General features: G+C 56.9%; 2 protein-coding genes across 8 annotated transcripts in view; one reads left to right on the forward strand and one right to left on the reverse strand.

Moving 5' to 3' along the window:
- LOC122223808 (phosphofructokinase, platelet) overlaps positions 1-6,232 on the forward strand; it is a 54,978-nt gene extending 48,746 nt beyond the window's left edge. For all 3 annotated transcript variants that reach the window (XM_042944746.1, XM_042944745.1, XM_042944747.1), the window contains 4 exons: positions 633-744; positions 1,893-1,992; positions 5,467-5,569; positions 5,829-6,232. In XM_042944746.1, the coding sequence (XP_042800680.1) occupies positions 633-744; positions 1,893-1,992; positions 5,467-5,569; positions 5,829-5,976 (463 nt within the window). In that variant the 3' untranslated portion in view covers positions 5,977-6,232. The remainder of the gene's footprint in view (positions 1-632; positions 745-1,892; positions 1,993-5,466; positions 5,570-5,828) is intronic.
- An 805-nt stretch (positions 6,233-7,037) lies between these two features.
- The window catches only part of PITRM1 (pitrilysin metallopeptidase 1), a 43,238-nt gene continuing 38,000 nt past the window's right edge, over positions 7,038-12,275 (reverse strand). For all 5 annotated transcript variants that reach the window (XM_042944740.1, XM_042944744.1, XM_042944741.1 and 2 more), the window contains 7 exons: positions 11,118-11,238; positions 10,342-10,413; positions 9,797-9,909; positions 8,754-8,879; positions 7,949-8,094; positions 7,547-7,649; positions 7,038-7,449 (listed from right to left, as the gene is read on the reverse strand). In XM_042944740.1, coding sequence (XP_042800674.1) covers positions 7,356-7,449; positions 7,547-7,649; positions 7,949-8,094; positions 8,754-8,879; positions 9,797-9,909; positions 10,342-10,413; positions 11,118-11,238 — 775 coding nt within the window. In that variant the 3' untranslated portion in view covers positions 7,038-7,355. The remainder of the gene's footprint in view (positions 7,450-7,546; positions 7,650-7,948; positions 8,095-8,753; positions 8,880-9,796; positions 9,910-10,341; positions 10,414-11,117; positions 11,239-12,275) is intronic.

Here is a 12,275-nt window from a genome sequence, read left to right on the forward strand (position 1 = left end):
CCCACCCACCCCCGCCGCTGAGCACCCCCTCCCCCACCCGCATGCTCTGAACACCCCGCACCCTCACCCCACACCCAACCCCTCATGCCCTGCCGCTGAGCAGTCCCTCCCCCACCCCTTCCTCCAAGCCAAGCCACCCCCTCCCCTACCCCTTTCCCCTGGATACCCCCCACCCTCACCCCCCCACCCCCACCGCTAAGCACCCCTCCCCCACCCGCGTGCTCTGAACACCCCCACCCTCACCCCACCCCCTCTTCCCCCCCTGCCGCTGAGCACCCCCTCCCCCACCCGCGTGCTCTGAACACCCCGCACCCTCACCCCACCCCCCTGCCGCTGAGCACCCCCTCCCCCACCCGCGTGCTCTGAACACCCCACACCATTACCCCACCCCACCCCCGCTGCTGAGCACCCCCTCCCCGCCCCCCGCCTGCTCTGAACACCCCGCACCCTCACCCCACCCCCCACCCCATGCTCTGAACACCCCCCACCCTCACCCCACCCACCCACCGCTGTGCACCCCCACCCGTGTGCTCTGAACACCCCCCCACCCCCACCCGTGTGCTCTGAACACCCCCCACACCCACCCCCTCACGCCCTCCCGCTGAGGAGCCCCTCCCCCCACACCCTTGCAGGAACGAGAGCTGCAGCGAGCACTACACCACGGACTTCATCTACCACCTCTACTCCGAGGAGGGCAAGGGCGTGTTCGACTGCAGGAAGAACGTGCTGGGCCACATGCAGCAGGTGGGGCCGGGACACACGGCGACATGTGGCCGCGGCCCCGGAGGCTCTGTACAGGGAGGCCTTGTTTGAGCCGCGGTGGGGAATGTGTGCTTGGAAGGTGGTTTTAATCCCGTTGGCGCTTCCTTCACTAAGCGATGTTCTGTTGAAAAGCTGTACTAAACACCACCAGCTTTAGGAATTCTGTTGGGTACGGGGGGGAAGGGTGCTGTAGGGAAAGCTATCAACTTTCATACAGTCAAGTGCTTCCCTCAACACCGGGCCTTCCTATTTATGGATCAACCGATCCTTGAGGTTTGCACGAAGTCAGAATGATCTTCGAGGAGTCTTGGGGTGGCTCTGATTTGCAGGCATGCCCCAGAGGTCAAAGCTGGAGGCGGGTGTGGACCAAGGGCAGCATGCCTGTCCTGGTCCCGACACCCCCCACCCCCCACCCCCCAAACCCCCACCGGTATCTTAGGGTTTTGTTTTTTTTTTTTTAATTTTTTTTCTTTTTTTTAATGTTTATTTATTTTTGAGACAGAGAGAAAGACAGAGCGTGAGTGGGGGAGGGGCAGAGAGAGAGGGAGACACAGAATCCGAAGCAGGCTCCAGGCTCTGAGCTGTCAGCACAGAGCCCGACGCGGGGCTAGAACTCACGGACTGTGAGATCATGACCTGAGCCGAAGTCAGATGCTTAACTGACTGAGCCACCCAGGCCCCCGTCTTAGGGGTTTTAACTTCGGGTCTACTCATTCCTCCAAAGGGCCCGTCACCGTCCTCAACTGACGTGGCGACCTGGTGCCCATCTGTGTATTTTCGTGGACGCTACTGTCCCACAGAGGGGATCACATTCTTAAAGGAAACCGTGACCCGCTCCCCATCCCCAAATACGATTAAGAAATCCTGAATGAAAGAAGATTCTAATAATGAAGCCCGGGTTGCGCAGCCCAGGCTGGGGTGGGGGCGAGTACTGGGGTGCCGCCTCACAGGCTGGGCTCCGGCTACAGGCCCCGACTACACACAAGGAGGTAAAAACTTGCAAAAGCAAAACAGAAACCCCCAGAAGTGCTGCTTACACAGTCTCCTGAAAATACGATGTCAGTTTTGCTCAATACTCGCGGCTCTCACGGCGGTTTTAAAATGACGTTTCCTGTGACTCTGATCGACAGGGTGGAGCGCCTTCACCGTTTGACAGAAACTTTGGAACCAAGATCTCCGCCAGAGCCATGCAGTGGCTCAGCACAAAGCTAAAGGAGGCTCAGGGGAAAGGTACCGAGTGTCGGCGGGAGGGCGGAACCCCGCGCCGGGGAGGGGGGCGCCTCTCCTGCTTCGGTTCGTCCCGCCTCGAGCCGCGCACGACACTCCCCGCTAGCCATCTGGCGTCGGGGTCGTGACCAGGGGTGTCCGAATCCATGCTGTCCCCTGCCGGGGAGTGGCGGAGGCGCTCAGGTGGCCGTGGGGCCTCCCTCCGCCACAGCCACGGAGAGCCGCGCACACGCTGGGCTGCGGTGGCAGGCCCCAGCACCTGACCCTCCCTTGTGTCTCCGACACTGATCCGGCTTGTACTTAGCACACCTGAGACTTGGATTCAGTCGTGACCGTTCTTTTCGGCGAAAACCAGGAAGTGGCAGGTGCCTGGGCCGTTTGCGCCTTCAAAGCCGGAGTGTGTCCTTCCCGCACGGTCCACTCCCTCCCACCAGGGGGAGGCCTCAGGATCGCAGAACCATTGTTTCCTGGAGTCCCGCCACCTGGCACGAAACCTTCAAAGGCTCTCGTAGTTTGGCGCATATAAGCCCACAGCGTGCGTGGCCCGCTGATGTCGCGTTGGGGTTTGCAGATTTGCCGCGTGGGTGTGCGCGTGTCTGGGGTTCCGGCGCTGGAACCCCGCCCCCGCCCCCGGGTCCCGCTGGCATGCACGGTCCGGCAGGGTAGACGTGCTCGCCAGCCACAGGCTCACCCTCGGGGTGTGCGATTTCCCCGTCACTTGCGGACGACGGCTGTGCTGTGGGTACGAGGCAGCTTTGCTGTGGCGTCGAGGCGACCTTCCAAAGCGATGAAGGAAATGCCCGGTTCCCTCATGTTTACCTCAAGGTCTTGCTGTTCCGTGGGCTTTCAGTACTTTCGTCTCTTAACGAAGTCCTCCGAATCTTTATGCAGCCGGTATACTTTTTCCTTTACGATCTGAGCTTTTTTTTCTAAAGCCTCCTTCTACGTCAATGTGTTTGATCCACTGGAGTTGATAGGAAGCGTCAGGTCTGAGTTCATTTTCGTGTGGAGAGTCACGTGGGTGCCATGTGAGAAGGGTCTAGTCTCCATCACAGACCAGCTATGTGTAAACTTACCGGGACCATCTGGGTTACTGGAGTCACCCTGGGGCACTCGGTAACTGACCCCTGCAGCGTTCAGGTTTATGGACAATTACGGATAAGCCGGTCCTCCTTCCACTTTCCAGCCATTCTTGGCCTTGTGAGCTGGCACAGAAATAGAATCCGATTGTTAGGGCCCACCAAAAACTCTGTGGGGTTTTTTGAGAGAATTACATTTAATCAAGAATTTGCAGGTAGAATTGACATTACAAAAATTTTTTTTAACGTTTATTTTTGAGACAGAGCATGAACGGGGGAGGGTCAGAGAGAGAGGGAGACACAGAATGCGAAGCAGGCTCCGGGCTCCGAGCTGTCAGCACAGAGCCCGATGTGGGGCTCGAACTCACGAGCCGTGAGATCATGACCTGGGCCACAGTCGGACACCCAACCGACAGAGCCCCCCAGGCGCCGCTTATCTCTTATTAAAGCATAAAGATCTTGCATATCTTCTGCTAAGTTTACTCTTAACTTCTTGATATTTTAAAAAAATGTAAGGTTTTGTTTTTTTTGTTTTACGAATTGCTGACCTACAGAAATACGGTTGTTGTAAACGGAGCATATGATCAGTAATGTTTTTCACACTCTTAGATCGTAGGTCTGTTTTTCACATCCATGGACATCTTTCCGTGTGCATACAAACTTACATTCGCGGGTGTGCGTTTTACTCCAGAGAACTCTGAAGAGCTGCTGTGATGGCGGGATTCCTGCCAAGGCTTCGGCCCCAGTGAGAACAGGGGACACTGTCAGTGCTCCTTGACGAAGCATCACTGTCCTCTGAGGTCTCTCTGCAGTTAACGTTTGCTGTTGGTCTTTGGTAAACTTCTGATACTTGAGGCTACTGGTGTTCACTACGTGTTCGTTTGGTCACAAAAGGATACTCTGCCTTTTTCGTATCTTATGAAACCATCTCGTAAGCCAAAATGGTATAAAGTGAAGAAGCGATTCATTTATGCCAGAAAATTCCTGAGCATCCCTAGACCCACCCCCACCCCCAACCACTTAGGACACACACGCTGCTAAGGGTGCACGAAAGAAATTGAGGTGAAGCCCAGAGGACACACAGCTCAAGGCTCGCATGGCTGGTGTGCGGGTGTCGTGTGCGTGTCCCAGGGAAGGCGCCCGGTGGCACCAGTCTCGCTGCCCCTGCCCACTCCCTGCAAAACAAAGTTCAACGCTCTTTGCACTTTTTGTCATTTTTTTTGTAAAAGAAAAAATCTTTGGTTTTTAGTTAACGGAAACAGGTACCAACGCAGTCTTTCGTAAAAGCAGGGTAGCTGCACACACTTTTGTGTAGACTGAGGTCGTCGCGTGCCTTTTTTGCACCTGATTTCCTGCTCCCTGGCCCTGCACAGGCCGGTGTGCAATATCCTGTGATGGCCTTCCCCTTCGGTGATGTCCCTGCTGTCCTGTCCCCGGCAGGTGCGGGGTGCCAGCCTGCTCTGTCGTAGGAGGCTGTGGGGGCTCCCTGCAGAAATCAGAGACGGGAGTTTTGCCCTGCTTTCTGGAGGGCTGAGACCCCACCCCCTCAAGCCTCCTGCTTCCGTCATAGGGAGAGTGGAGCACGGTTTCCCTGAAGTTTACAGAGCTGCTCCTGCTGTCTTTAATCTGTTCTGGAAGCTCTAGTCTAGGAATTTTCTGGTGCCTGTGGCGCTCATAACCCCCTTTTACTGCAGATGCTGGTTCCTTGTGTGGGTGCCTGTCCTCGCCCCGTCTTCCTGACCAGGCTGACTAGATCTCTGCGTTTATTACCAACGTTTAAGAACCAGTAATGCAAATACATCCAGCCTGGCTTTAGTCTCAAAGAACCGACTCCGGTTTTGGTTCTTTCCACGACCGTCGGTTTCGTACATTTCTTGTCTGGGGTCTTCTTTTCCCAGTCCCCTGAGGACGCTCATGCCCTTAACTTCCAGCTGGTCTCGTAGGTGCCCTCGTGAGCCTCCACCTCCCGGTAACATTTCACCCAGGCCGTGGGTGAAACAACTTTCTGCAGTTGATGCCAGTGTTCCGATTCCAGCATTTAGGGAGACACTCAGCCCCAACTCTTAGGGCGCTCCCTTCCGGGTTCTGCACTCTGGGGGCGATCGCTAAGTGCAGGTAACGGCAGCGCTTGGGTTGAGTGTGCGAGAGGAGGCCACGCCCCCACCCACTTTCTCATCTCCGCCCTCCGCCCCTGGCACGGTCGTGTGCAGTGGTCCCCCAGGACTTGTCCCACCTCGTCAGAAGCCCTGCGAGAGATCGGGGGCCTCGCCTCCTGCTCAGAGGTGGGGTGGGGTAGGGGCACCAGGCATCAGTTCTCTGCCCCGCACCCCTCCTCCCTCGCTGCTCCTTCTGTCCTCGATGTGACGGATCGTTTGCTCTGACACCACTTACTTTACAGGAAAAAGGTTTGTGACCGATGATTCCATTTGCGTGCTGGGAATAAGCAAAAGAAACCTTCTTTTCCAACCTGTGGCACAGCTGAAGAAGGAAACGGACTTTGAGTAAGTAAATAAAACCGCGCGCGTAAACCTTACTGCCCTTAGAAGCGTGAGCGACAGAGGGACACCGCTGCTGGGGTCAAGGTCAACAACTCGTGATCGTAAGTGACTCGGAATTAACACGAGACGTAGAAGCGGCAGGATTTCTAGGAGCGTATAGAACGGTTTCGCGGACCTCATGAAACCGCTCGACCGTCCACGCCTCCCTGGGCCGCCTCGGCTGGCGCGGGCAGTCCTCACGGCCGCTTCCTCCCGTCCGCAGGCACCGGATCCCCAAGGAGCAGTGGTGGCTGAAGCTGCGGCCGCTCATGAAGATCCTGGCCAAGTACAAGGCCAGCTACGAGGTGTCCGACCCCGGCCAGCTGGAGCACGTGCACCACCGAGGCCACGAGGAGCCTGCCGCCATCTAGACGCCGCCGGCCCGCACCGCCCGGCTGGCGCGGCTTCCGACTTCCCGTTTACCGCCCGTTTTTGTAACACTTAAGTTATTTATCGGCACTTCGCGTGAGTTCTGCTGACATTAACACCCGGTCACAGAGCCCCCCGTCCTGTCTCCCTCTCCCCGCGGACCCCAAAGCTCCAGCACGACTTGTCTGCTGCGTCCCCTACTGTTTCCCGCTTTCAAACGTGTATCCAGTAGAATTAAACGTTTGGCTAAAACTCCAACCATGGGACTCAATTGAGTTTTTTAGGTAGGCACTTAAATCCTCAGGATAAAGGTTTTGTCGGCAGTTTCATGGGCAGGTATTGACGGAGTGTTTTGACAGGGATCAGTGCACGTTCCAAGTCATCGCGGGCAACAGAGATGCCGCTTTGACACACGGTACCCTTGCCAGGTGCGTGGAGGTGGCCCAAGTCCCAAAGTGACTCCACACGTGGAGTAAGTGATAGAAACTGGGAATGTGTCTTCAGAACGAGGTGAGCTCACACAGCGGACTTCATTCCCAGCCGCACACTGACGCCAAGGTTCTCCTACCGAAGAAGCAAGTCAGTGTCCGGTGGGACCCACGCTCGGGGCTGTGGGCAGTCACAGGCAGAGGGACGGGGACGGCCCTGCTTCCCTGAGGGCAGTAAGATGGTCACCTCACATCTGTGTTCAGTGAAGAGCATTCCTGCCTGTTCTGTCGTCTAGAGACGCGAAATGACCCAGGCTACAGACCCGAATGCAGGAAAGGCATCGTCCGGAGATCTGCTGAGGGGCGGAGAGGCAGACGGGGACCAGCACCCAGTGCGCTTTCTGTCTGAAATATGCACAGTGAGCAACACGGGAGACGGTGGGAGAAGGGTAATGCTTACCAGGCCGCCCTGGGTATCACCCATCTGTTCCAGACTTTTCCACGGGGCCTGGCTGTGACCACACTGGTTCACACATCAATGCACGTCGGATACCTCTGTTCACTTACTCATTTTTTAATAAGGGCCCCAGGAGCTCCTGTAGCAAAAGGTCATTTAAAATAATGACTAAAGAAAGTACGGGTGAGTCAGAGTTGCCCTTTATTTTTAAATTTTTAAAATAAATACTCCATGATTTGTAGATGAAATAAGCACTTAGACGATGAGAAATTCTGAGTTATAATCTGTGTGTCTCTAGCACTGAATATACCATCATGATCAGGTCTTTCCTTCTAAGAGAGGAGTTTGGTCTGACCGGCCACACAAGAGTGACACATGACCAAGATGGGGGAGGGAGGGACAGTAACTTTCCCACCTTTCAAGTTAAATTAGCTCAGGCTTCCCTTCAAGGGCCGTGCCTGCCTGTCGTCCCGTCCCACTCCCAAGCACGGACGTGTTATCTGACTATCCATGACGGGTCCTTAGCGATTTTAGCGTTCTCCGGTCCGAGCAGGGCCAGGCCACGCGTGCCCCTCCCGACGCTGAGGTACCTGGAGGGGGGGTAGGGGTAGGTCAGGGTCAGGGCCATGGCCACACGTTGAGCCTTCGCGGGCCGCAGGCTCTGGACACTCGTCACGCGGCACTTACTTGTCACTCACGGCGACGAGACTGTCGTGGCTGACGGCAAACAGCCGCTCCCGGTGCACCTGCTTCAGCTCGTCCGAGACGCCGTACAGGAAGTGCTCCAGCCCTGCGGGCATCAGAAAAGCCAGTTCCCGCGCTGACCTGCTCCAAGGGCACCCGGCAGACACTCTTCCAGCAAAGGTCAAGCTGTTGCGTGGCCCCTTCCCGCAAAGCCTCTCCCCCCGCCAGGGGCGGAAGCCACGCTGAGGGGGGGTGCCCCTCTGGCACCTCCCCCGGCACCCCTGGGCCTCAGACCACCCAAGCCCTGGAGTGATGGAGCCCCCGGCCCCCGCCCGAGTGTGTGTGTCACCGAGGAGGCGGGGACCTGGCAGAGCTCAGACCGTGTCCGTCAGGAACGGCAAGTACCTCTGTCTGAAGGAGGCACAGGGGCGTCCACGGAGGCGAAGACGGAGAGCTTGGCCTCGTCGATGTCCTGCTGTGTGAATCGCCCAGCCTTAGCCCAGTCGACGGCCTTCGCAAAAGACTGGAGCGTTTCTGTCGAATGCGGGTCCCTAGGAGGCCAGAGAGACTCATGCGTTCGCCCCTTCACCCTTACCCCCCGAATTCACAAACAGAGGAAACCACGTGGACGGGGAAGAAGGCTCACGCAGACCAGACACGCTGAGGATGGTTGGATAAAGCCCTCAGTTCCTTAAGGAGCACCCAGAATGTCTCATAAGCAGCCGTAAGCGGGCCAGTCTGCAAGGACAGCCGGGGAGCCCTCCCCGCTCTGCGCACAAGTCCTTGAGGCCCCGCGGGACCTGGGAGAGGCGGGGGCGGCAAACTCCTCCTTCCAGCAGATTTCTAACTCGGGTCCGCAGAAACTCAGGAACCGCTCTAAGGAAAGGGCGGGAGCAGTCAGGGCACGACAGCTCCACGCCCGGCACCCACACCGGGCCTCTGGGATCGCTGGGAGCCCGGAAAGCTCTCAGCTCCAGTCCTCGGTAACTAAATCTTGATCTTGGGTAACCGCAGTATTTAAGCCGAAAGGTTTCCCGTCACTACTGCGTCTCCTAGACACGAACAACCCAGAGGACATTGCCGGGTGTGGTTTTGCGTCCAAGAAGCGAGAAACAAGGGGAAACGCTTCTCTTTCAGAGGCTCGCCCGCCGCGTACGCGCAGCCCTCGGGTGGTGAGCGGCGCCGGTGGCGGAGCGCGGGGCCCACTCACCGGTAGGAGTAAAACGTGAACATCCCGTCGCGGCCGAGTCTAGCGCCTGCGCCGTAAGCGCCGCCCTTCTCTCGGATTTCTGTGTGCAAGAACTTGGCCGTCATGAGACGCGCGAGGACCTTGAGGCTGAGACGGATTGAAGACCGCGTGTTACAACCGTACCCTTCCCGCCAGAAGGCTCTCACTTAACAGACAGTGAGACATGCTACACCTTCCCCTTCTCTAAGGCCGAGAACACACACGGGGAGAAAAATCTGACATGAATTTTCAAACGGGGGCTGCGGGGAGAGGTGGGGAGAGGGGTGGGGGCATCCCTCTCGACTTGGAACAGCGCACAGGGGGCACTGAAGGTCTCATCATGTGAGGTCACGAACCTCATCGCTCGGGCACACGTACAGACCCTCGTTCATCTAAACCCCCACCTGCCATCTCTCTCGCTCTCTCCCGAAACACGGGGATCTCTTCAGTACGTTTCTACGGGGACCCTCCCTGAGAAAACACTCCAACAGAGCGAGTTCTACCAGTGGGTCCCACATTCCTGTTGGGGGCTCACGTCCTGGGAGAGCGAGCTGGAAGCTTCCAGCAGGCATCCTCACAGGACAGAGAGCGGCCACACCCGGAGCCCCTGGCCCTCCACACGTTATCTGGAGAAGTGAAAGGGTGCCCCGCCCGGACAGCGGTGGGGGAGGTGCTCGCCTCGTGGGCGTTCCGGGCCAGACCTGGGCAGACGGGCTCCCCGCATCCCAGCAGGGACCAGGGGTTCACCCCCATGTGTTGTCAAATATTCTGTGTTATATAAGGAACACAAGTTCACAGTTGGAAAACTGTAAAATACAAAGGAAAGGGGAAAAACGATACTCCTCCTCCCCAAGAGTGCTTACAACATGGTCGTGCTTTAAATGTACTTAAGAGTAGAAGTGCGTGGCCTGGTCTGCGTGGCTTAGTGTACAGAGCACAAGTTCAGTTCCTACGAACGTAGACCCCCCTCTCCCTCGAGCCCAGCAGCAGCCCTGCGCCCTCCTGGGCCCTCCCCGCCCCCGCACCTGGCGTGGTCCGGGTCCGTGTAGGGGGCAGTCCTCACGCATTCGCCCACGTGGTTCACGGGGAAGGGGAGCAGGAAGTGTGTCTTCATCTGGTGTGGTTTGAAGGTGGGGTCCTGAGGAGACAGGCGTGGCCGTGCTGGCTCCCACTCGCAGGCTCACGGCCAAGGGCAGCGCGCTGACCCCCGTCACTCCTCACAGCCTCTTGCTTTACGATGAAATGTCCCAACCCCGACCCAAGGAACACGTAGTTCCTCAACTAGGAGCATTCCCTCCTACGTGGTCTCCACCCAGCCCGCTGCGTGACCCCGTCTTTGCATTCGTCCCCAGAAACACGTTAAGTCTTCGTATCTGTGATGAACCACACCACCGTCACAGCCGCTAAGGCAGCGTGGGAGGGGCCGCAGCGCCGGCTGCACAGTTCGCGGTGAAGGCGGCCGGCCGGGACGCCACAGGAGCACAAGACCCCCGGGACGTGTCCCCCACACCAGCAGGGCACGCACAAGCCGCGCTGCCCCTCCCAGGTGACCGGGGCCGTGTGAACTTACCGTGATCAGCTTCCTTAGGACTCGGGGGCCGCTAATGTGCGTGCTTCCACTGGACCCACTGGGGGCGGGTTTCTGAAAATACAGTTTCCAAGAGAAGTGAGAAAGCCCCCAAACTCACCTGATACACTTCAGGTCTGGTCACGAAAATTCAGAGCCAGTGACAGGCGTGAGGGCACACATGCTAAGTGTTTTAAACCAGTGTAATGTCTGCAGGTTCTCAGAGCCTCAGGGAGAGGCAAGGCTGTTGCTGGAAGACAGGCTGACCAGTCCTGACCGGGGAACGGGCACAGGGACACAGCGAAGGGGGACACAGGGACACGGCGAAGAGTCCTGTCTGCAAAGCCTGTGGATGGTCACCCTTCCCTGCACGAAGATGCACTCTGCAGGCTAACAGAGCAGACTGGCCTCTGCCTGGGAGGCCGGGACAAACGTCCGCGCGATACAGAGTCCCCTTGAGGGGCCTTGCCAGCAGCCGGGAGACCCGCCTGAGCAGGAGGGTTTCTGGCTGCTCTCCCGCTAGCACAGAGGCTCTCAAACCCACTGCTTTTCCGCATCAGGAAAGCGCCCACTGCAAAGGCCCAAGTGACAAGAAGGGAACGCAGGATGGAAGGCCAGACTGTGGGGTTTGAATTAAGCTCTCACCTGGGTTGACACTGGGCAAGCTACTTAACCCTGCTGTCCTCTGCTCCCTCCCCTCAACGGGACAGGGTGTCCACACTCAGGACGGGGGCAGCTGCAGATGTAAGCACCGGGGCCCACACCCAGCGAGGGCTCACCTCGACCACGGACAGGTGCCCCGGCTTCCACTCTGCCTTACTCCGACCAACGTTTCGAACAAACTTTTCGACCTCTTTTTCTGCCAGAGACATCTGCTGAGGCGTAGCATTCACGGAGCATCTGTTCAAAAAGCCATATATATGTAGGAAAGCTTTACTGAAAAAATAAAACACTTTTACTAATTCATCACGTTTTGTATGAATAACACAAAGGAGTGAATACTACGTATTTACTTTTTGTATCAAATAATGTTTCAACTGTTAAAGAGAAACAGTAGCCAAATACAGAAGTAATAGAGCCGCCTTCTCCAAAAAGGCTCCCCCGTTATTTCAGTGCTGCAGGTGGGGACCAGCTGTCAGGACATAGTGACCGCACGCCTGACACTGACTGAACTGTGTCCTCGTCCCTTAAGGAGAACACACAACGTATCGCCATCTGCCAAGGGCTAACATTATCTGAAAGTGGAAAACCTAAATTACTGTCTAGGAGGAAAATCAATTTGAAAACATGAACCGGTCATTAAAGCGGAGAAGTTTAAGTTGCCAAGGAATTACCATGCTCTCCCAAACGATTCTCACACAAGTCTCAATTCCACGGCACCACAAACCCTGCTATCACGTACCGGTCGCGTGAAAGGTCCAGACCACAGACGCTGTCCCTCTTTTCCTTTGGACCCTAGCCCCTGAGCTACTGTCACTAACAGTAGGGACACCCGGATCGGCGCTAACTGTCCCAGACGCTACACCAGTTGCTTCGCACACAGTCGTTCATTCCCTGCCATGAATACGCAAAGCAGTGTTTTATGGAGAAGGAAACAGAAGGTCCCAGTGGTCACAGTGCTTAAGACACCTGCCCTCCCAGGGATGCCTGGGTGGCTCAGTCGGTTTAAGTGTCCGACTTCGGCTCAGGTCATGATCTCACGGTCCTCGAGTTCGAGCCCCGCATCGGGCACTGTGCTGACAGCTCGGAGCCTGGAGATGCTTCGGATTCTGTGTCTCCCTCTCTCTCTCTGCCCCTCCCTTGCTTGTGCTCTTTCTCTCTCTCTCAAAGGTAAATAAACATGAAGACAATTTTTTTTGAGGACAACTGTCTTCCCAGTGGTCGGGGAGAACCTGCCGTGATTCCTGAGGACCAAAGGGGAAGACACTGGGGAGCTC

Source organism: Panthera leo, chromosome B4, assembly GCF_018350215.1.
Source record: "Panthera leo isolate Ple1 chromosome B4, P.leo_Ple1_pat1.1, whole genome shotgun sequence".
Taxonomy (NCBI): Eukaryota; Metazoa; Chordata; class Mammalia; order Carnivora; family Felidae; genus Panthera; species Panthera leo.